At 46.2% G+C, this 25,715-nt stretch overlaps 1 protein-coding gene across 5 annotated transcripts in view; it reads left to right on the top strand.

Moving 5' to 3' along the window:
- The window catches only part of LOC146816630 (cytochrome P450 2K1-like), a 504,791-nt gene that overhangs the window by 126,309 nt on the left and 352,767 nt on the right, over positions 1 to 25,715 (top strand). For all 5 annotated transcript variants that reach the window (XM_085610503.1, XM_085610501.1, XM_085610504.1 and 2 more), the window contains one exon: positions 5,602 to 5,751. In XM_085610503.1, coding sequence (XP_085466629.1) covers positions 5,602 to 5,751 — 150 coding nt within the window. The remainder of the gene's footprint in view (positions 1 to 5,601; positions 5,752 to 25,715) is intronic.

The raw sequence follows: 25,715 nt of genomic DNA, 5'->3' as shown, positions 1-25,715 counted from the left end.
AGACTCGCTACTCCATACGGCAGTGGTGGATGACATTAAGCGATGCCTGACTGACTATTTAGCGATTAATGACGTGGGACTTTCGCCTCTACACTCGGTGTGGGAGGCGCTTAAACTAGTTGCGAGGGGAGCACTTATCGCCAAAGCAGCCTATGAAAATAAAAGTAGACGGTCCAAGCGCGCAGACCTAGAAGCTAAAGTCAGGGAATTGGATGCTATACACAAACGCACTGGCGCTCCCAGAATTTGGCGGCAGTTGGAAAAAGAACACCTCCAGCTCCGGCGGCTAGACCTTCACTGGGCCGAACATGCAGTTGTTCGACTCAAACATATTTTGTGGGCTCCAATACAGAGGGACGAATGCTGGTGCAGTGCCTGTGCAGTCAGCAAGCAGCACAAAGTGTTAAGGCGATACGGGGAGAGCGCGGTTCGGAGTTTATAGATGACATCGGAATACTGTCGTCCTTCCGCTCTTTTTATAAAAAAAACTCTACACTGCTGATCCTTCCCTATTGCCTGATCCTACTGAGTTCTTGAAGGGTGCAGCGATCACTCCTCTCCCTCCGAGTGAGGCAGAGGCATTGGAGGCCCCCATACGCGTTGAGGAGGTGATCTCTGTTATGGCTCGACTGAAAACCATGAAGGCACCAGGCCCTGATGGCTTTAGCGCTCTCTTTTATAAAACTTTCTGTGCCGAACTTGCCCTGCTGCTTACCCGCTTGTTCAACTCCTTCACTGATATTGGGTCCCTCACAGCCTCCATGTTACATTCCTCTATCTCAGTAATTCCTAAGCCGGGAAAGGAGCCGGAGCTCTGTAGTTCCTACCACCCGATCTCGCTCTTAAATATCGGCGCAAAACTATTTTCTAGCAACCTGGCCTCCCGGTTGAACACTCACATGCCATGTCTGGTTGACCCGGACCAATCCGGTTTCATTCCGGGTCGGCAGTGTGGGGACAACACCAAGCAACTGTCACCTCATCGATAAAGTACAACGGTCCAAAGAAGAAGCCTTACTGCTAGCGGTTGATGCGGAAAAGGCCTTCAACCGTGTGTATTGGCCGTATTTATTTGCTACTCTTGAGCGATTTGGACTAAGGCCAAGATTTAGACAGTGAATAGCGAGCATTTATAGTTCTCCAACAACGGCGGTGCGGGTCAACCGTCTGCTTTCTGAGAGTTTCACGGTGGAGAGGGGGACGCGGCAAGGCTGCCCCCTCTCTCCTCTGCTTTTCGCTCTCTATATGGAGCCCTTAGACCAGCGGCTTCCCATTCGCCCTGGACCATCATCTTATCAGCCTCTAGGCTGATGGTGTCATCTTTTCGGTGGCTGATCCCATGACCTCCTTACTGGCTATTGTGGAAGACCTACAGACCTTCAGCCGGGTGTCTGGCTTCAAAATCAATATGCAGAAATCCCAGGTACTCAACCTCACCGTTGCCCAGCCCACGGTTGATGCACTACGGGCCAACTTCACCTTTGACTGGGTGTCGGACGGCATCGCCTATCTTGGACTAGTCCTACATAGGAGTCTCACAAAAACGGAGGAGGTGAACTATGCAGCCCTTCTAGCTCGCATCCGGGTAGACCTGGCCCGCTGGCGGCGCCTGCCTTTATCATGGTTCGGTAGGCTGTCCACTGTCAAAATGAACGTATTACCGCGGGCCCTGTATTTGTTTCAAACGCTCCCTCTGGAGCCCCCACAGCAGGCACTTCAACATCTTCAGACCGCAATTGAGCATTTTGTATGGGGTCCGATCTCCCCTCACTTGCAGAGGACCTTGCTGCAATGCCCTAAGAAAGAGGGCTGCCTTGCTTTCCCCAATATTACCTGCTATTACCAAGCTTCTCTACTACGGTACCTGGTGGAGTGGAACCGTCCCATGACTGAGAAATACTGGGTCTTCATGGACCAGACGGTGGCAGGCCACCACATTTGGCGTGATGCCTGGCTGTCGCAAACTGCTCGCACCTGGGGGCTGTATTCCTCACCAGTCACCCGCCCCTCAATGCTGGTCTGGGACAGGGTCTCATTTCGGGCTAACCTGACAACGTTTCCCTCGCCAATGACCCCGATTTTTTCCAATCCTGCCTTCCCACCTAGCATGGACAAAAAGGCAGCAGCATGCTGGTTAGAGGGCAGCTGCAAACGCGTAGGTCATCTGTTCGACATACATGGTTCCATCCCCTTTAGGGACCTACGGGAGGGTTACGACCTACATAGCTCTGATCTCTTCCTCCACTCCCAGAGGACGCACTGGATCTCAGGAGCCATGACATGCCCCTTGGCACACCGACCGATGCGACCGTTCAAGAAATGGCTCACTCATAAAGAAGACGATTGTGGGCTTTTCTCTGAAATATACTCCTTTCTCACGTTGGGTACCCCCAAAACTCGCTCAACGGGACAGAGATGCTGGGAGGCGGATCTGGGGTGCACACTGACTGATAAGGAATGGGAAGTTATTTTCTACCAATCCCATCACACGGCACACTTCATGGGTCATTCACAGACCGCTTTCAAGATCACATCCTATTGGTACCTCACCCCAGCCCGACTTACTAAATGGCACTCTAGTTGTGATGGCCTTTGTTGGCGGGGGTGTGGTAGACCTGGCACACTCCTCCATTTATTATGGCACTGCCCAAAGCTCACACGATACTGGGAAAGGATACGACATTGATAAGTCCTTCTGAACCACCATACCCAGGCTCCCGGCTTATACCCTTTTAGGCTTACACAACGCGCTGACCTTCACCCTGCGCTAGAGGGAGACAGATGGCGCTCGCGCTGAATGCCGCACATCGAGTGATCCTGGCTGGGTGAAAATCAGATAGAATCTCAGATCATACACAATGACTGCATCAACTCTGGTATATTTTGGGTATGGAAAGACTCCCGATGGCTACACTGGGGGACTATGCAGACTATGTCAAGATCTGGGCCCCATTCATAGCTATCCTCTCCACTGAATTTTGGGAACTGACATGCCCCAGCTACCTCTGGCTTCTGAAACTGATCCCTGAGGACAGCACCCCCACATAACAAGGTGGCTTCCCGTTGAACTCACGGACCCTCAGATCGATGGAGGCCACGCTACCTGCAATGCCAACAGGCGAGTCCCTTCTCCTTTCCTTTGTTTCCTGCTCACTGGGGAGGGTGGGTGGGGGTGGGAATGGGTGTTAATGGGTTTTTCTTAATTTCTTGTCTCTTGAGGAAAACGGCACCACTATGAAGCTACGATCTACCATAGGCTGCCAGCTACAACTGCTCGCATGCTCAGCAGCACACTGAACCTTTTGGACACCCATACGCTGGAACTGCGGTTGTCGCCAACCTTTTCTCTTTATATCCACGCGGCCAACCCTCTTTGGGTTGTAGGCAACATGCTGTGTTAACTATCAGTCACTATACTCTTCTTCGTCATTTTGTTGCCATGCTTTGACCAGCTTTCCGCCGGCCCGCTGCGTTGTAGGCGCCAGTGTCCCGGTTCACCTTGCTATGTGCTCTGCCAATAAAAATTGATTTAATACTAAAAGGCAACATTTTTCGATGTGGTTACAGAGTTGAATGTGCACTAATTTTTCGAAGAGCTTCGCCAGAGTAGGAATGTTGGAGATAGGTCGGAAGTTGTTTAACTCAGTGACATCTGCTGTTGGTTTTTTTTAGATGTAGGAAACGTAACCAGATTTTAGGCAGTCAGGGGAAGTACCTTACTGTAGGGAGGCATTAACAATCTTAGTCCGAAGAGGGAGCATCACTGGTTTTATCTCATTGTAGAAATAGGGAGGTAGAGAGTCATTGAAGGGGTTTGCGGGTTTTAGCACTGCTTTTATTTTAAAAATGGCACTTTCCTCAAAGGTTTTGAAAGAATTCCTTGTGGCCTGGTTTTTGGGGCTGTGCCCAGGTGAACATGAGGGGGAGCCATCTGCAAATCAATTCATGTTTTCTGTCTCCTCAAGGAAGAAGGAAACAAATTCATTGCAGTTTGGTAGTGGACTGTAAGCACCTAGGGAAGGGTTGGGTAGACCATTTGATTGTAGCTTAATGAGTTCAAATAATTTCTTGGGGTGCTTTCTGACTTGATCCAGTTAGTTTCTGAAGAAATTTGCTTTTGAACTTCTAATGCTTTTGTAGTATCTGTTCTTTAGTGATCTCAAATGCTTGAGGCGTTCAGGGGACCGGGATGATCTCTGCCGACGTTCGGTTAGTTTCAGGTTACGTATTTCTGTATTGAGGCTACCATTATACCATGGCTTGGAGTTTCTGGTGGACACTCTTTTTGGCAGTAATGTTGCGATCGAGTCTAGAAAAGTCTTCATGAAGAGACTGTAGTGATTTGTAAGATCATGAAGGTCTGCCATGCCTCCAGGAGGAGGCAAGATGTTATTACGTTATATGTTATAATATTTATGTTAAGACAGAAAAAACAATATGGGGTTGATTATGATGGCGGGCGGATCGCCACCGTCCGGCCGATGGTGGCGATCTGCCCGCCATCAAAACCACATTTACCCCCCACCATATTACCATGGCGGGGGTACCGCGGCGGACGGAAAGACCATCTGACGCTTTTCCGCCGGTCGGAAATCGTTACGATTGCCAGTCGGACGGAACTCGGGCATAATATGGTGGCGGTGCCTGGAAGGCACCACCATCTATATTAGGATGCCTGGCAGTTCAGGCCTTTTCGTGGTGGCGATGCCACCATGGAAGGGCTGGTGGGAATTGCTTTGGGGGAGGCATTTTACAGCTATACGCATGGTTACAATAGGAGAGTTTCCTGTATTGAAAGGGGGGGGGTCTTTTCATCTATCCTTATGGTGTATACAATCTCCATTTTTGAGACACAACAGATAAGCGGAGTAAACCACTGTGACTGAGTCCTGATGAAGGCATAGCCGAAACGCGTTGGTTTTCAACATGTCACCAATATCTGCACATTGTATTTTAGGAATAAGACTATGCAAGTAAATCACTGAAATATTACCAGCAGACTTATCATGTATCCTCAAGTATCAATTGTACCAGTGGAGAGATTGAAATAGGATGTTCATTGTATTGATTGTGTAATGTTATATCACAAGATTAGACAAATATGTATATGTGGTTCTGATTATTACCATTGGGAATGTGTATTTATCAATTGTGTACATGTGATTTTTAAATGGAACATCTTTTCTATCCAATATGATAAAAAAAAAAAATTATATAAAAAAGAATAAAGGCAAATTTAATTATTAAAACTTTTTTCTTGATGATATTCATGACTAGGTAAAGTATATAGATATCTAGAGTTCATATGCCCTTCTAAAGTAAACAGCACTGTGCCCGGTGTTTTTCTTTTCCAAATCAGATTGGGTAATTACATCCAGAGTGTCCCATGACACATAGGATTATTTATAATCCAATATTCCTATCAATAGTAAAGCTGAAATGCAACAGCAAGGAATGCATATGTTTTTTAAGGTACTGTAATGATATACATTTTTAAAATATGATCACTTTGTGCCACTCACATTCTTGTATTTGCATGAATGAATCATATTGAAAGAAAACTAAGCTTTAAGAGGTTGTTATCATTTCATTTCTATATAGGAATCATTTTATCTCACGGGGAGAACTGGAAGGTGATGAGAAGATTTACAATAACAACTTTACGGGACTTTGGCATGGGCAAATCGACAATAGAGGACAAAATTATTGAAGAATGTGGCTATTTGATACAACATTTTGAATCATACAAAGGTAAATATCTTTATTTGATGGCAACCTTAAAATGTATTTAAAAGCAACCAGGTTTAGAAAGTAATTGTCAACTGTTAACCTGCACAAATTCCTTCTGCCCCCGTAAATGTTTCAGTCATATTCTGAGTTTGTGAACTTTGCAAATTTCTTGTTAATGACTTTTTAGACATTTATGAGCACTTCAGCCAGCAGAGGACTCAAACAACATTGGGGTCTATTAGGATGGCGGTCGGATGGCCGCCGCCGGGCCAGCGGTGGCAACTGCCTGGCCGGCGGCGGTAATCCGCCCGCGAACGCATGCCAGAAATCCGCGGGTCCCATTAGTATGGCGGTGATGACCGCAGAGGTGAGATTTTCCAACTGCCACTTTTCCACCGGTAGCAGTCCACACGCTTGCCTGGCAGGCGGAGCTGGACCGCTAAATTGGGGCCGGTGCAGGGCCAGGCTCCGCCAGCGGTAGCGAGCCTTTCCGAGGCAGTGGAACCGCCATGGAAAGGCATGCGGAGAATTGCGGGCCCCCAATGTGTTTGGGGGTTGTGGGTGCACTGGGATGGTACCCACCTACATGTCCCTGTACCAGGCACTGTGCAGTGCCTGCCACGCAGTGCAGGGATATGCTGGACATGCTTTTTGGACATCACGGCGGTGCTGCTGGCAGCAGCAACTGCCGCCTTGTTAAATGCCGCAATTGTACCGCTGTGGTCGGATTTCGACTGTGGAGCATACTAAGTGGACTGGTGGTTATGCTACGGTCCTAGCAGTCAGTGTTTTCCCGCTACCATGGCGGTCGGAGTGATTTTCTGACCGCCATCCTAATAGACCCTATTTTGTCCAATAAGTCATAGCATGTCTTGCATTCAGCTATTCACTAGAGAAAATCTGGCAGTTGCAAGGTTAATTGTTCCTAGCTGCTTATTAACCCCTAGCCACAAAGATAACCATGAAGCAAACTACATACTACTGGAATGCTTGTGAACATATCAATTGTTACTTTGTGCAGTCCTGTGTTTTTAGCCAACAGTACCTTACATTCTGAATATATTCTTTCAAAATAACAATGTTAACTGTGAACTTACTGATTGTTGAACGGAGAGTGCTTTTAGCTTCAAAAGGCACACTTGAAATTTGACTGCCTATACCTCTATCATACAGAAGTACAGTCTATTTATGATACTGCACATTTACCCACTTAAATGTGTTTACCTGATTGAGTTTCAAGTGATAAAATGCTGAATTGTCCCTTCCAGAATTTGAATCTGTGGGCAATAGGATTCATACAGATTCCTGCAGTAAGAGCAGCAATCTACAGATATCTACTGCAGAGTTTAATGTTTTATCTGGAGATCATGCACAGAATATGCACAGTACATTTTGTCCCTTGCTAAACACACTACTTGTGATATTCCCAAACCTTCACTACCCTCACATCCATCTCCTTTTATCAACTTTTTCAACATTTGAACTTATATTATCAAAATATATGCTCTAAGAATGGTTGCATTAATCCCGAACCTCAAAGCATCGTAACTGTGAAATTGGGAAGAAGTTATAGAGAGATTTTAGAAGAAAGGAAAATTAATGCATATATAAATTTCGCAGAATCCCACAAACCACTTATTAGGTGTGACTAGAGATATTTGTAGCTGTCTGTGTGGACTAATGTAGTCACCAAAAAGAGCTTTATAAAGCAGTATTGAGAAAGGAGCTTTGGCTAAACATCTATATTGACTTGTTTCACATGCCTATGGTTGGTTTGCAATTCTTGCTTTTGAAGTACTTACTTTGCGTACATCTTATAAAGGTATTGTTAATCGCCGTCTTGTGTAATCCCATTACAAATACTGAGGGTCTGAACTCTTTGACAAATGCACAGTGAGGGAGTGTTGCATAATAGACTCCCTGGAAATGCAGTGGGAAGGGGTTTTGCAATGTAATATCTCTGCCAAATGAAATAGCAAAGAGTTTAACTTTTTGAACTCTGTGACTAATACGATAGGATGGGGCTTCACATTGTGAAATCCGTGGCACTAGAGCAGTGGTTCCCAAACTTTTTCCACCAACAGCTCCCTTGACCTATTGGTTCTTGGCCTGTGGCTCCCCATTTTTTGGCAGGTGGGGGTATGTAAGCCCGGCCTCTGGAGTACTTCAATTTTTCTGCATTAAGATAATTGGGATGAAGCTAATAGATGTAACAAAATAAAAATATACCTATTATTTAATAAAAAATCTTAAATTGGTTAGGTCAATAACAATACTGTTCAGCTACGGGGTTTGCATATGGCATTTTTTCAAACAATTTTTGTTTTAAAAAAATTGCCTTACGAGGGGCTTACTCCTGGGCACCAAGTGGAGGGAGAGATGGGCACGGACCAAAATAAATAATTCTCATTGGCACTTTTTGTGAGATCATGTTAATGTACCAATGAATGCCAGCAGGAGTAGAGTGAATGTAGAGTAGCAGAGTTATCAATTGATTCATCATGCAGTTCAATTCAAGTGAACAGGGATAGATACATCCCAAAAAGCCAACAGTATTAGTTAGCAATGATACAGAATAGCTGAATCTCTACTAGCATTTGCTTTTTGTCCGTAAAAAGAAAAAAAGGAATGGGTGTAGCTTTCTAACTTTCTGCATCTGTGCCCAAAATGGTTTCATCAAACACCAGCCAAAAGCAAAAGCATGTAGAAACTGTTTTAACAAATTGAGATACTGACTAATTATTACAGACATATGAACCAACTCTACTTCCCTATAGTGGCAACCATGCGAATGCGACCACCAGGGTAGCAGTTGCATCCTAATTAGTGGTGCGGGACCGCCGCACGTCTGGTGGCCAGTTTCAGCACCACTAGAGTGGCGGGCGGGCTAAAGTCCGCCCGCCCGCCATCCTAATAACCAACCCCCTTAGTCTCAGAGAGATACACAGAATAAACATGGGGGGCATTTTCAATAAACATTTATTGGACCAGCGTCATTCTAGTATAAAACATGTTTGCTGTTTCAATCATTAGACAAAAGCAAATGTAAAAGATTACAGGGCACCTACAGAGTAAACAGAAGGTAGAATTCTACCATGGTGATAAAATAGTAAATATGTGCAGGCATATATAAACATGATAGTAATCAGGCGTACTCCTACTATGCGGACCCTTCCTAAGTGTATCTAAGTTTTCCTAGAATGTATGTGGGTGTAAAGCCAAGAATCCTCTAGGAAAGAGCCAACCCCATTATCTGATGGGAGAGAAGGAAGGACCCCGTCTTGGTCTTGAGTTGGACACCCCTCAACTTGGTGCTGGAGCTTCTGTGTGCAGGACCTCAGTGTCAAACATGGAAGCGTCTCCTCTTTTTATCTGGCGAAGATGTGGTTCTTGTATACCAAAAAGCTAGCTTCAGGGATCTACCACAATCGATATGTTGTGAGTGTGATTACATTGAAACATTGGCATAAAATCGGTTTATAAAAACATCTAAAAACGTGCTGTATGTAAAAAGAATGCTATAAAACTCAAATAGCCCTACATGTTCATTAAAAATCAATATATGATCAGACTGACTGAGCACATCGAAAGCCATGGTGCTCAGTTAGAGAAGAAAAATAGAACAAAACAATGTTTTTCACTTCAATTTTGCTTGTTTTGGAAAAAAGGCCAAGTTGTTCCCATCACACGGAGAGCCAAATGTTTATGTGTCCTGTGTGGGAGACGCAGCGTTACTGTCGCTCGCATTCGAAGACGGCAGTCCCTGTAACACCTCATGTATCAGGTCAATAATCCAAAAGCGATCTTCTTATGTTTTCAAAGCAGCCGCTGGGGAAGCACTCAACACTTGTGAACCTGTTGTTGAGACGTTGTCCATTCCCCCAGGAGCTGAAGCATCCTGTAGAGTGTCTTAGAACTTCCCATCATCAACATGGGAATACACTGAGAATACCGATACTTGTGCGCCTTTAAGGGGTCCAGTAGTACGTCTATGTCTGGTTGAGCAACAGATGGAATTGTCAGACCCAGGTCCAACTCACATTCATATCCGCAGAATAGGCAGCGAAATACAGGCAAGTTGCAGTCAAGCCATACTGGTCTGAAAGATAGGAATCAATGCTCGCTTCTTTCCCAAACCTGTGGTGTGCTCAGATGGAGCACCATGCGTTCACAACAACATCGCACCAGCAGTGCTTTTTCCATATCTCGATGAACTTGGATGGTCATTACGAAGCAGGAAAATTGAAACCAAGATGCCTGCTACAAGTAGTAGGACCAGCGGACGACCTCCAAAAATGCTTCCCAATATAGAGTGTATCAATGATCGAAGGACCCCGAAGATGGTCTGAAAGGTGCTCTATAGTCCAGAACCTATATGTTAAAATAGGAGCACGATTACCTTTGTATCAAACATGTTAAAGATACAATAAAACATTTCCCCGAAAAGGAGCAGGAAGTTCATACAGACTAGTGCCTGTATCTTAGATGAAGACCTTCGAAACTGAAAATTAAAAGTCCCCGTGCTGAGGTTAAGGCCTTTATGAAAAAGCATGGCTTTCAGTGTGCTCTGAGAATCAAACCTTATAAAGGAAACATTCAAGGAAGGCCATAGGGTTGCCTCCCTAACTGTGTAGGCTGGTGGAAACAATACTTGCATACAACAAGTAACCCTGGAACCTACTGTGACCAGATATGCTATGCCCGGGACCATGCCACAACAGCTTTGATCATTCAGCATTAAAGAGCTCCCATTCGAGAGCAGCTCAAACACCGTATGAATCACGGGAGTAGGGGAACCCTTCAAGTAACAGGACAAGTTTGAAACCAAAGCATTACAGGCCCCGTGAAATGAAATCTCTTTGCACACTAAGGACTCACTAAAGCACTTTCACAGTTTAAACCACTGAAAAAATGGACTGCAATAGTGATTGTCCATGTTGTAGAATAGACACATTTTGTTCCATTATACCTATTGCAGAAGACACAATGTTGCTCGGTGAAAAAATCCTGGATGATAGTGTGGTCATGCCATTGTCGACCACAGCCAAAGCCTTTTCAAAGTTAACCCTATCTATTTCACACAGTCTGTCAGCAGCCCCCTGTTCAGAGATTTTCCATAGCTCGTTGTTAATATCATACTGGAAGCACTTTTGACATGGCTTCTGGGGAACTAACAAAAAATCTCTAAGATCCATGTCATCTGAAAGAAGGTACAAGTGTTGCTTCACCTGAGACAGTGTTGATGCTTTTAGCCACTCTGGGCAGAACTTCCCAACACTGTAAGATGTCAACCCTGAGTGTTTAGATTGTACATAGCGTGGGTCAGGCCTATGGATACTAAACCCTTTGGTGGTACCATTGAATCCTGACTGACACCTATTTGTGTTGGTAGGCCAAACCAAACTTGCCTTCCAATTGGCGTCTGATGAATTGTAAGAACCATTGTGCAGCATGGTATCTAAAGTATCCTCACTGTGTACTGTATACACTTTCCAACCCTCAAAGTGTGTAAGTGAGCGAATCTGAGGTTTATTCAAGTCCTTCATCTTGGCTAGCCCATGACAGGAAGTCTGTTGCACAGTCTTGTTCAGGGAGATTATCTGATGTGCATGAGGCATGCTCTAAATGGGGGCTCAGTTCCCTGAACCTGCCAATCTTTAGTCCCTCAGACAGATGTTGTGTTTATAGTGTCCCTCGAAAAGTTGAAACACTGTAAAGACAGTTTGTAAATAAAGGAAGCAGAGTATATCAATATAAGCTTAGTGTTAGTAAACATATTTTTATTTTCAGATGTTTGTGCAAGTCTATAGAAATAAGTGGCTGAATCTGAAATGCTAAACCAAGAAAAATAAGCAAACCTTTGTGCAAAGATTGTTGAACTACCTTTTGGTGGTGTTGGGCAATGGTCTCATTGATGGTAAGTGAAAACATTTTGTGGGATACTTGGTTTGTCAGGCAAATGGTGCCCATAGTGTTGGTAACAAAATGTGTCGACACAATTAGATGTACCATCATACAATTCATAATTTGAAAATGCAGCAGATAGCTCTAAATCAGATAGCATAGTGTGCACAGTTTCAATGTCCCACCCATCAGATTGTGTGGTGTAGAGGTTATGACATCAATAAGAGAAATTTTGAATAAATGTGGAATTCTCAAAAGTTCAGCAGGACCATGCACATCATAAGAAACTCTGGCCCAAACTATTCTGTCAGGAACTGCAACTGCTGTAATGTTCACTAAAGATGGGTCCCTCTGTTCATGGTGTGATGATGCATGCGGTTTCAGGACCAATTTCACATGTTGTACTGCAGATCGTTCTGGGAGGTAATGCCAATTCAGGAGCAAGAAAAAGACTGTCACTATACCAATACAAAGGACTATAAACAGTAGACCAGGTGCAATCCAGAGCTGTAGCCAGGGGAAAACAAAGTAAGTCTTTTTCAGCCAAAGGTAGAAAACACACATTCCTCTTTTGTGGGAAACAGGCGGTAGTGGTGGCTTGGGTTCACTTGGATCCGATGAGAAATTGATGAAGTAGCAAGGCGCAGTTCGATCTATCTTTGATAGCTCAGCAGGTTTGTGGAACTAGCAGGTGCCTCCATTAGAGACATATTCACATAGACGTCGGTATTTGACCGAATTGAGATCATTGTGTCATTTGTAGTTTGATGTTCAATTTCAACAGGTACAAGTTGCATTCCATTGTTGGTACCCCATTCACTTTGCGAAGTGGAGCCTTCAAAAGTTATTTGTCTTTCCATCTGAACTTCCTATATGGTAGTGAGAGGAGATCGGCAGCTACCCAGGAGCCCACGCGGCCTACTGTTGAGTATCGACCACATAGTGTGGTTTGATCAGATCAATTGAGACAAATCTCTTTTCTTTGTAGCCAGAGAGGGGCGGAAGAAGTACTGTTCTTGTGCCTTCAACAGCCAGGACAGGTATAGGCGCTCAGTATGAGGGCCCAAATCCCTTTTTGTCCACAATCTTTTCTCTGACTACGTAGGCCTTGCTGGTACAGCTTTCACTTCTCCAGTTGCAGTGACTTTTACTTGGACGCTGCTTTATAATGCCTGGAAATCATTGAGCTCCCACATTCTTATCCCAAACAGGACTACATCTAGAGTACAGCCCCCTAGGGATTTTCTTGGCATATTATTAAGTGCCGTCTCATTCCCATATAGGTGATTGACTCAACTGCCACCTGAGCCTAATACCCCTGCTGTTATGGATTGCTTTAAGTCCCGGTTTTTCCTCTCCACGATCTAATTTCCCTCAGAATGATATAGGGAGGAGTACCGGAAGGCCACACCCAAGATTCCCATGCCTTCTTTTTAATCCTGTGAGCTAAACGCAGGATCACGATCCGACTGTAATGTGCCAATTGCGTATGTCCCTATGAAGAGTTGCAAATCCTTCATAACAGTTCAGGCGTCAGCCGAGCACTGAGGCAAAACCCACAGGAATCAAGCAAGAGGTTTGTCTGATATCAGTAGTGGTGTCTGTGGTGGACGTGCCACCGTGGAACCTTTTATCTGCTAACAGATGTTACTTTTGAGGACAAAACCCTTGGACTGTTCAGTAAGACCTGGCCACCGTTGACGCTGCTTTAGTAGTGAAACAGTCAAAGCGATACCTGCGTGTGCTGAACCAAGACCCTCTTGTGCAGGTAGAAACAATCCATTATCTGCGATCCATGTTTGGTATTACTCTATCCCCCACTCCAGGAATTTGAGCATACAGAATGTTTTGCGCATCTAACTTGTAGGTGTACTTGAGTGGAAAACCTTAGTGCAAGGCTGAGGTGTTATGTGTAGCATTCACAGCTGTCATTATCTGTCAGTCTTTTCTCGTGCTAGAACGAGTTATTGGAGCAACGGCAGCAGTTTGCACTGTCGCCTTGGTTGCTTCATCAGCCAATGAATTTCATTCAATGTGTACGCCAACACGCTGATGACTCAATGTGTGAATTACATGAGCCCATGGCAATCATTCTTTCCGCTTTACCACCTGTTCCCAGAGCAACTTGTGCTTTATTGTGCAACCTTTGGAATCTCGAAACCCATTCTGGCCCCGGTAATGAAGATATTCATTGTATGACTGGACACAAAAAAATGAATCCTACAGAATGAGTGTGGGGAATTCCTGATCTGTTTTATGTAGAGCCAGTATCAGGGATTTTAGTTCTGACAGCTGTGCCATGCAATCTCTTAGAGACTCCGTCTGTGTATTGCTGGAACAGAACTTGCCATCCTTCATATGTCTCTTCACAATCGCACATGCTGCACTGTATTGCTGTTTACTTCCTATGGCAGGCTGGACAGATCTGTTAGTATAAATGATGTATTCATAATGATCGAGAGGCAGAATCTCATTTAGGAGAGGAAATTCTTGTTTGTATTGTAGAAATGCTTGTTTTTTAAATGTAGAACCAATTTGTAGTCTACATCTGTTGCAGTGAGAGAATTAGCCCATTGTGTTCATTGTGGATGCATTGCGTTTGTGTTTGGAAAGCTTGCTTTGGAAACAGCCTCTAAGGTTGGTACTGAAGTCACAACAATTATGTGTTTCTCCTGTGCTAGTGCTCTTTCTCTCACTACAGCAGTTTGTACTGTTGTCAGTATCTTTTCTGTGGATGCAAAATGCATTTCAGCATTCATGTACAAATGTGATTTGTATGCTGTGGGTACTGTTTTGCCTTCATTAAAAAAGATGTAGGTATACCCTGTTTGACCGGCGACAACATTGATAACCACGTGTGTGTAAGTAATTGGAAGCTATCATGTCAGCTTGTAGGGAACAGAGAATTTCTGTGTGTTCCTGTGTCCAATGTTGGACTGCAAAATCAAGACTGATTAGGGCGTAGAAAGGTTTAACCATTTCTTCGTAATCCATTGAGTGCTTAGAGCTGAGAATGCTGTCAAATATCTACTTTCGGGCGCTATATTCTGGCTAAAGAAACCATGCGAGATATCTAGTGTTGTTTTGTAGTTTTTCCACACAATGTTATTCATTAATGCAGCACTGTATACATTTTGTACTGAAAATGTTCGTGTGCATGTGTTCAAATGCCTTTAGTCTAAAACAAGACATTATGATTGTCAGGTTTTACTACGGCAAACAAAGGATTATTCATGGAAGTGGTGCAGGTTCCAACAACACTTTAAGTTGATCTAAGATCTCCCTTACTTGTTTCTTTGTGTCATGTTTTATTAGGATTTCATGCTGAGGTGACTTAGCCTACATGATTGCAGTAAAGTACGGGAGCTAGCACTAATGCCGACTCCTGCGCATATGACTTTTTTAGTGATTCTGGAACGAGGTTGGAAAAAGCTGATAAAATTACATCTTCCCTCTTAGGGCACTCTATAACTAACTCAGGCTCTTAATCTCTTTCAGCCAAGAGAATCTCATAACCATATGTCAAGTTCTCCCAAAAGAGAACTTTCATGGGTATGTCCCCCTCCAATTTCAGAGTAATTTCATATAAATGTTGTGGGACACTTACCCTTGTATCAGATATCTCCACTGTGATATGTTCATTCAAGGTTGCTGTCACCAAAAATTCCATCAGGTTCTGGTGATCTATTATTACTTCTGCTGCGCTGTCTAGCATAGTCAGAGTCCATTCCCTGTTCAGAAGCAGAGTCCTCAGTAACCTGGACATTTCTTATTTTAAGGCCAGCTACCTTCTTTTTAAATTGAGTTTTTGTTTCCTGTTTGATAATATAGTCTGAAGTGTGATGTGCCTAGAAGGCACATCACACTTCAGATCAGTAGAGCGAGTCAAACAGAATGACTCGCTCTTCTGATCTGTGTTCTGACCATCCTTTCCTCTCTGAGTCTTTTACCTGATACCTATCAGACTTTTTAATATTATCACGGTTTCTAAGATTGTACTTTTTTCCAAAGGGCTCCTGTTGAGGAGACCCACCCCGTGATCGTGGTGCATTCTGTTAATTAATGTCTTGTTAAAAGAATCGGGTACTTGCTTTGAGTTATCCTTTTCAAAAGTACCCGTGATTTGTGGTTTACCAGGTCTAGCTCCCAAGTTATCTCTACCCAGTGAAGCATAGGTTCCTTCGATAATCCTAGGTAGTTCTTGCTCTGGTTGTGCAGGAGTGACTTCCCTCAGGCGTTGGCGTATAGCCACCGCTGCTGCTGCCCCTTTTATGTTACCTAACATAATTGTCGATACTTGGGCAAAAGTGACAATCCACAAGTCCACAAGTCCAGGGCAAGTTCTGCCCCGTATTCATTCTGTATTTGTTTCAATACATCTGGTATGACTGCTTTCGAGTTCTGGTATAAACGGCAGTGAAAACTGTACCACAAGTGGTACAATCCTTTTTCGGGGGAGCTATCCCCATTGGCAAGCACATTGTTGGTATTCTGTGTTTTCCCTGCTTGCCCGAATGGGGAAATACTGCTTAAAGCTTTGCTATTTTCTGTGCTATCCAGAATGGCATTTGCTCATGTTTGGTGGGCATTTTTCCCATAATCTTGTTTAGCATTTGTGGGCTGATATCTCTTGTATTTACTTGAGGCTGACCAGCATGAGTAAACCTCGCAGGTTGAATTGTGAGTGTTTGCATTACAAACTGTGTGAGGTTTTTGTACAGTTTTACTATTTCTCTGTAAAGTGTACGTAATTCTGCTGCTGATAATATATCAATTTCTGGATGTGCTGTGTAGGCAGCTAGGACCAGCCAGGTCACTCCTTCTCTGCTGAGCAGACCGAGTCTCACATTTGTTGTGGTGTGAGGGAGGGCGCCACCATGCATATCGTAATTAGGAATTTAAGGCTGACAGCACATCCCCACAGTTATCGTCCCAATAAATGTCCTGTGACAGTGCCAAATGCTTTCAACTTTGACAGTATACATACTTTCATTAAGACTTATACATGTTAGCCCTATTATTTTGCAGTACCTTGCAAATTGTTTAACAGTTCCTCTATTAATTCTCTTAAAATATGTAATGCCTCACTTGTAACCTGTAACAGATAATTTTCCTTGTTTAAAGGCCTCTGCCATCCTGGGTCTAATCAGTGCTCTGGAAAACTGTAGTAAACAAATAAACTGGTAAACCTGTGAACAAATGGTTTAATTCCCAAAACTTTCAATGTCTGATTTCTCTTCTTTTAGTCATAGATTTAAAAAGGCATAATAATTCGGGACATTTTGCTTATATGATTGCCATTGTTAGGCGAATTTATTGCTAAAGTCCTGTTTTTATTTGACGGCTGTTCCCACCACAACGCTCTGCGAAGGTTAGAATTTATCTGATGTGATAAGCAGCATCCATCACAAGTTATGGAAAATAACATGGATTTTGGCTCTTACTACACCAAAATTCACATGTTCTGGTAATTACCACTTATTTTTTCCTTGGTAAATTTTGGCAGGTGTCACCGACTGAAATTGACTTTGAAAAAATGTCATTATGTGTTTTAGCCACAAAATGAATAACTTATGAATGTGCAATAACAGGAGTTATCACACACACCGGAATTAATGGGCTACTCGTAATGAGACCCTAATATGATGTAATGTATTGGGATATAAATGGTCTTACTGTGGTATTAAAGGCATGTGCCAATGTGCGAATAGAACCGTAATATGTCTAAAAAACATGCTAAGGGAATTATACAGTCAATGCTCTTTATTATTCAGATCAAAAGGGAAGAGGAGTTGGCCTAACGGTTAGGGCGCTCGACCTCGGACCTGGGGGGAACTGGGTTTGAGTCTCGGTATCAACGCTAAACCTCCTGTGATTCTGGGCAAATCACTTAATCTCCCCGTGCCTAAAAAAACAAAAAATGTATGTGTGTCCTCATGTAACTTAACTGGTGCTATGTAAAGGGCTCTGATACCGGATTGGATTCGGGTCAAGTTCACGCTATATAAAACTCTGCAAATATAAAAAATAAATTTATGTGTACGCTAATTCGAAGGTGCCAAACTCTTTTAACTGCTCCAACTAAAACGTTTGAAAAACACTACTGCAGTGTAGTGTTTGCCAAGTGGACCCGACCACTGTTACGGGGGTCCCTGGCAATGGCAAATGAGCTTCCCCCGCCTGAGCATGCACGCTGTGGACGTGCCCGACGTCCACACGGGAGCATGTGATAAAAGTAATAAATAGCCCAGAGTGCTGGGCGTGGTAAGCATTACACTGGCCACTACTATAACACACGTGTGGTGTAGCCATTTACTTCTAGGCCCTGGGTCACGATATTACACTGGCGACGAGGTGGTCTAGCCACCCCATCGCGTGCTCTGCCGCCTCCCGCTCTTGCCAGAGGAGCGGATCGATTCCCCTCCTCCTGAGGCTGTGCACCGACCCCTGTGGCCCCAGCCGTCCCCAGGCTGTATACTCCTTGCCCGAACGTACTGCCTGCGTCCCTAGCCTGGCTGGGCCCACTGCAGCCCCCCCGGCCCCCAGCGACTCCCTCCTACCTGCCCGGGAAGCCTCTGTCCCTGCGGAGCCTACACCCGCGGAATGACGCGACCCACCTGCCATTTCTCACGCATCTCGCGTGCAACGCGAGGTCCGGACCTGCCGTTTCTCACGCATCTCACGTGAGATGCGAATTTGACCGTTTTGAGGCCCCGGGTCACCTCTCCTGCTTCCCTGGACGCTCCTGGATACCAAGGCGGCCCTAGGGACCAGCGCACGATGCCTGGTAGACTGGTGCACCGCCCCCGGAGGTGTGAAGGTGAGCCCATCCCTGCTGCTGCGCCCATCCTCAATGGCCATGGCCAACGTACCCTCTTTGGAGCCGTTTGCTGTCACCGGCACCCCCCCGTCGCAGGACGCACGGTGGAAGAAGTGGGTGGAACGGCTCGAGAACTACTTTGTGGTGGCAGAAATCGCGGCCGAGTGGCGGCGTGCCATGCTTTTGCACCTAGGAGGAGAGGCTATCCACGACATATCGAAGGATGTAACTGAGGCTGGCCCGCCCAGAACATATACCACGCTGCACAACGCCATCACAGCGTACTTTGAACCTTTCGCTAGTGCCGACTATGAGAGATTCCTACTCCGCCAAGCCCGCCAACTCCCGGAGGAATCAGTAGACGTCTTTTACGCAAGGTTGAAGAAGCTAGCCAGCACGTGCACCCTCCCTGACGTGGACGACGAAATCCGCGCCCAATTCATCCAGGGCTGTGCGTCTTCGAAGCTGTGCGAGAGAGTGTTGGAAGCAGACAACATGCCCATGCGCGACATCCTCGTACTAGGGCGGTCAAAGGAGTTATCTAAGGTTAGAGCCGCACACATGGAGCCAAAGCCGGCGGTCGCAATCAAGACAGAACCAGTGTGCGCCCTTAAGACCGACGCCGCCGAGAACCACACGAAGCAACCCCGGCGGAGAAACCCAAGACTGGCTCAAGCCCACCCCGGCCGCACCTGCGCGTGGTGCGTAGGCGCGACACCCCACAGAGGAGCATGCCCGGCACAAGGCAAAGTATGCAGCGCGTGTGGAAAAGCCAATCACTTCGCAAGTGTATGTCTGTCGGCACCCAAGAAGAAACAGAATGGCCTACCCAGGAGGGTAAGACAGGTAGAGCCGCTACCCAGCACGTCTACTAGCAGCGACATGGATGATGATGAAGCGGATGCAGCCTCCGTCCATGTCGTGAGAGTGCTTCACACCTTGGCAGCTACACCATCCTCAGAACCCATGTGCATGGTCAACGTGCGAGACCAAGCAGTGGCGGCCCTGATCGACACAGGCGCATCAATCAACCTGATGGCCGCCAGCGTGTACCGGACGCTAGAAAATGCCCCGGCACTCCATCCCACGAGGGTACAAGTATACGCCTACGACACCAGTCGCCCACTCTGCCTGTGCGGGGTGTTCCGGACGGATCTGTCCCACGACACCACTCGCCTGCAAACCAAAGCCTATGTGTCGCAAGAAGGATCGGGATTCTTGCTTGGTTGCCGAACAGCCCAAGACCTCGGGCTGATCCATTTTGCACTCACAGTCCAAGCCCACAGCCTCGAACATCTAGTTCTAAAACACACGTCTCTATTCGAAGGGATCAGCTGTTTGAAGGGACCCGCCATCCACCTCCACATAGACAAGTCGGTCGCCCCGGTAGCCCTCCGTCACCGACGCATTGCGTTCCACCTACGACCCAAGGTTGAAGTAGAGTTGAGGGTACTCGAGCAAGCTGGAATCATTGAAAGGGTAAGCGGGCCCACCCCGTGGGTGTCACCCATCGTGGTGGCCAAGAAACCGAAACAGCCGGACTCCGTGCGGATCTGCGTGGACATGCGCATCCCCAACCTCGCTATCAAGCGCGAGCGCCACCTGACACCAACTATAGACGAAATAGTCGGAGAGCTGTCTGGCTCAAAGTGGTTCTCAAAGATGGACCTGAGGTCTGGATGCCACCAGATTCCCCTACACCCTGATTCGCGCCCGATTACCACTTTCTCCATGCACGCGGGCCTCTGGCGTTACACCCGGCTCAATTTTGGAATATCGAGTGCAGCAGAGGTGTTTCAAAATATCATCCAGAACGTCCTGCGAAGGGCTCGATGGAGTTTTAAATGTCAGTGACGACATTTTAGTCCACGCACCAACCTTGGACGAACAAATCCAACGCCTCCAGGCAGTGTTCACCCGGCTTCAAGAGCAAGGGTTGACCCTCCACTGAGAAAAATGCGACTTCCTACGCAAGGACATTAGTTTCTTTGGCTACAAGTTTTCTGACCAAGGAATTGGCCCGGACCCAGAAAAGGTCAAGGATATTCACGCGGTCCCCGCCCCCACGTCGGTGACAGCAGTCCGCAGCTTCCTCGGGATGGTCACCTACTGCGGGAGGTTCATCAAGGATCTGTCTGACCTCACCGGGCCCCTCCGGGACCTCACAAAAGCTGCTGCCACCTGGGAGTGGTGTCCGGCACAGCAAGAGTCATTCCAAAAGACCAAAGCGGCGCTCTCAGCTGACACAACCTTGGCCTATTTCGATTCCCCAAAACAAATCACAACTCGTGGTGGATGCCAGCCCGACAGGCCTGGGGGCGTGCTAACCCAACAACAGGCATGCGGAGAATGGGCCCCCATCGCATATGCGAGAAGAACCCTCACGCCAACGGAACAGCGGTACTCGCAGATTGAACGAGAGGCCATCGCCATCCTGTGGGGGTGCCGGCACTTCCACATCTACCTGTATGGGCACCCTTTTTTGGTCATCACAGATCACAAACCTCTAGTCCCGCTGTTCCAAGGTTCCTCCACACGTCCTCCTCCTCAGATTGAAAAATGGGTGCTCCAGCTTCAGGAATTCCAGCTCAACGTGGAGTATCGGCCGGGCACCCGGAACCCAGCCGACTTCTTGTCGAGGCACGCACGCCCAGCCACTAACTCAGAAGCTGCAGAAGCCGCGGCCATGGAGGAGTATGTCAGGATGATAGTGGAAAGGTCACGGCCGCTACCGATCTCATTGGAGGAAGTGGCGCGAGCCACCAAAGATGACGACTGCCTACAGATCGCCATCCAGGCCGTCACGTCAGGCAACTGGAAACCGCTCCAAAGCTCATCGTCTTTCCGCACACCTGGTGCCCAAGCGACGCTTAAGGCGCTCCATCAAGTCCAGAACGAACTGTCTGTATCTCTGGAAGGATGCCTCCTGAGAGGCCCCCGCCTGGTGCTACCTGACTGTCTCACCCAACAGGCAGCCCTCCTGGCGCATGGCGTGCACCAAGGCATTGTAAAGTCAAAGAACCGCCTTTGGAGCAAGCTCTGGTTCCCCGGCCTCGATAAAATTGTGGAAACAATCGTCCAGCGATGTCCGGTATGTCTAGCGACCAGCCTACCCAACCCTCCAGCGCCAGTAATCACCGAGGAAGGACCAACGTCTCCATGGGTGCGAGCCAGCGCAGACTTCGGCAGTCTCCCCGGGGGAAAGTACATGCTGGTGGTGGTGGATGACTTCTCACGGTACCCCGAAGTGGAGTTCCTGTCCTCGACAGCTGCCTCTGAGGTAGTTCCCAAGCTGGAAAAGATAATCGCCACCCATGGCCTCATTGGGGAGCTGCGCACGGACAATGGTCCCCCTTTCAATGGCGCCGAGCTAGCAGATTACCTGCAGTCCCACCGTATCAAGCACCGACGCATAACCCCGAGGTGGCCTCAAGCTAGCGGGGAAGTCGAGAGGCTAATGAAAACCCTAAACAAGACCATTCAGATCGCACTGGCGGACGGCCAGGGCATAGAGCTAGCCCTCTATCAGTTTCTACGTGAATACAGGCTGACGCCCCACTGCACCACGGGGGTTCCTCCAAGCCGCCTCTGTTTTGGCAGAACAGTCACCGACACCATCCCACACCACCTCATGTGGGCTTCAGCACCGACCCCGCCTAACCGGTCCATGGAACACAGAACAAAAACCAATCGCGGAACATCCCGGAAGAGGAGAGCTGCCGACAGCCCCATCCAAGTTGGAGACCGAGTGCTTGGGAAAGACCGCCACCCAGGGGGAAAGTTCCGCCTGCCCTTCGAGCTAGACCCCTGGACGGTCACGAGGGTCAACGGAACGCTGATTACAGCAGTCAGGAATGGAGAAGAGGTCACAAGAAATGTGTCTTTCTTTAAGAAAGTCCCAGATGAAGGACAGGAAGAGTTTCCCGAGCCAGAAGGCTACCGCCCAGCGGCATGCCCGGGTCCTCGAGAAGCCACGGAAGAAGAGACAGCCGCGGAAGGAAAGACTCCATGCAGAACCGAAAACACGGAGAACACCTTGACCACACCAGCCCAAGGAGATCTGGAGTCGCAAAGGACAAGGAGCCGTCCCGGCGTTGCGGGTACAGACTGTGCTGAGGACATGTTTTCAACCCCTCCAGAAGGGCGCAGCCAGAGCAGGTACCATCTACGCCCATGTCCGCAGCCATCCCAGAAGTACCGAGACTTTGTGGCCCGCTGTCAACTCCCGAGGTGGAAGTGAGCTGTACCTCCACCAAGAACAAGTAAGACTGTTCTTTTTGTTTGTTCAGGAAACCTGCAGCGACTGAGTTTGAGACTTTAAAGATGCTTTGTCGCTAGGCCGTATGTTTGTTTAGTTTTTGCATTCGTGGGTAAAGGAGGAATGTAGTGTTTGCCAAGTGGACCCGACCACTGTTACGGGGGTCCCTGGCAATGGCAAATGAGCTTCCCCCCTTGAGCGTGCACGCTGTGGACGTGCCCGATGTCCACACGGGAGGCACGTGATAAAAGTAATAAATAGCCCGGAGTGCTGGGCGTGGTAAGCATTACACTGGCCACTACTATAACACACGTGTGGTGTAGCCATTTACTTCTAGGCCCTGGGTCACGATATTACATGTAGCTATGCTAATATACAAAATTGATCCAGAATTCATGCTATATATATTACAACAAACAAACCTAAGCTAACGGTACACAGAGGTACTGCCGTCAGATTTCAGGTGGCACTACTTAATACAACTAGCAACCACCATCAAATCCTGGTATGTAATGAAATCCTTGAAAGGAACGCCAGAAGGCACCAAATCCAAGTAACGCTTAGAAGCATGCCAATGGCAGAATGCTGCCTCTTAAAGCTGTATAGTATGTCATACCACAAAATAGCAGTGACAATTCTTAATTTGGCTTCTAACATTGAAAACAAAAAGCAAGGCAGCAATTTTTTTTACTAACATAAGGGTAATATGGCCAAAATTAAAGACTGTACAGTGACATGGTGTAAGAGTTATGGCTGGTTTTACTTGTGATGTTTCTAATAGCTAGGTTTCTGATGATTGCAAGAATTTCAACGTGTGGCCTCTTGTACAAAGTGACTTTAAAAATTAGTTAATGATGGCTTAATGTGGCTGTCGTGGGAGATTTTGATTTTATGTTGCTGCTAAACTTGCTGTGCACTGTTACTAACTCGCGCCACTGGGGAGAGGACTACAACTTCCATCACCCCTGAGTTCCTGGACTCGCGCATGGAAGTGCACTCTAGCCGCACGGGACGTGCACGGTGATGCGCCCCGGCCAAGGGTGGACCCAACCATGCCCGTCGGAGCCTGAAGGAGACCGGGCTGGGGCTCCCCTCTAACAAGTGACATAAAGATCAGGCCAGCGTTGCTTATTGTAGCCTACTTTTGAGGTCCTCTGTGGGGGACTGAAAGATGGGCAAAAAAAAATCAGGGGGAGGTATAGTCAGCACTTTGGATGCTTTCTTAACAAGAGCAGCAAATTTCTTGTCACAGGAGATTGAACTCACTGAGCAATGCCTCTCTTTGGAGGGGGGGAGCACTGATCCCACTCTATCTTTGTTTGGCCAAATTCCCGGGTTATCTGTAGGGTCTGAGAAAGCGCCCTCCCCCATTCCCATAAGTAGTCCACCCCTGACTCTAATTGAATCTGATAAACCAAAAGGGGGACTAAGGGCGTTGTCGAGGTTCAGCATACATGCCCAGTAGAAGTCAAACAAAAGAGGGTATGCAGTTCCTAACAGGGCAAAGGGAGCGAGGTCCGCTTAGAGAGGGAAGGCAATCACTGGTGCCTACAAAATAATTATCATATGCAGTTTGATTCCTTCTGATACACAACTTCCCTTTCTGAGGCCAATCCAGAGCCATTGATTGACTAGCTTCTCCTTTCAAATGTTTTTCTCTTTCAACATCCCAGACTGTCTTTTCTTCCTTTCCTTCAGGTACCTTCTTTTGCATTTATAATCTCCTTTCTTCTACCATATCTAAGAAAGTCTTCTCTTCCCTTTTCAGACTACAAGTTAAACTATTTCTAAAAATTGACTCTAATGTTAATTATTTAGTTTCTAAGAAGAATTCACCTAATACTTTAGCAGGTTTTACTTTATTCAGCTTGTTGACTACAGGTACTTGTAAAAATATGTTATCTACATCTGAAAAATAATATTCTAATTTCCGTATTTTGTAAAACAAACTTGCTAATACACTACATGTTATTCCATATGTTACTGGGAGGTGATGGTAAGTCACTCCCTCAGATACAGACGCAGGCAACTGCATGCAGACCTAGCAATCCCTCACGTCCATCGTCTTCACATATTCGTACAGTAATTTTGAAAAAACATTGTTAGAAAAATCAGTTATGGACCTATCTTTATGTAAATAATTTCTATCTATTTTAGTCGGATAAATCTTTTGAATCTTTTCTACATTAGTCTTATTTTCGCTATGTCCTTCTATTGTTTCTAATGTAACCTTAAATGAAACCATTAATGCTAACGCACTCCACAGAAGCATTAGTAATCCTGTACAACAACAACACATTTTGAACCATCGTCTACGGAACACACATTTAGATTTTCTACTTTGTGTTTGCCATTTCGAAAAATGATCTGTGTCTTTTGACTTAGCCTCTTCTACTTCAAAACTAGTTTTGTCTAACCCAGGGCTCTAAGCACCTACTTGGTTCTTTCAGTTTTATGTCTTTTCCGGTAAATTATTGTTTCTTCCTTTAGAGCACTTTTGGTCTCTTCAATTTGGCATTTGATCGTCTTTCACTTTTCTTTTATAATCTTGATGCAGAATTTCCTGAACATCCGTCTCTTCTCCGATGCCGGACAAGAGAACTCTCAGGATTTCTGATTCTTCATCTTCCTCAACCACTTCTGGTACAGTCACCTCTAGATCCCCTTGACTGTCTGCCTCTTCTTTTACTTCAGGCATTGCCACATATGCCCATTCCGGTGACTTATACTTATGGTTAGGTTTTCTCGTTTTCTTACTTTCTTCTGCTGGTGTTTGTTCCACGTCTTTTGATTTCTCTTGGCTAGACACTTCATTCACCTGTTCAGCTCTAGATGAATTTACTCGTGTCAATCTGTATCTTAATCTCTTTATCTTGCTTGGCCAAATTTCATCCCTTGCTGGCCTTTTTAACTTACTTCCTTTTTCATTTCTCTCAGTTCTCCATGCTCTTTTTCTCAAGACTCGACCTTCTGGTACTTCTTCATCACTGTCTTCCGATTCAG

This window comes from Triturus cristatus, chromosome 6 (genome assembly GCF_964204655.1).
Source record: "Triturus cristatus chromosome 6, aTriCri1.1, whole genome shotgun sequence".
Lineage (NCBI taxonomy): Eukaryota > Metazoa > Chordata > Amphibia > Caudata > Salamandridae > Triturus > Triturus cristatus.
The sequence above is the reverse complement of the archived record's forward strand: the minus strand, read 5'-3'. Positions and strand labels throughout refer to the sequence as shown.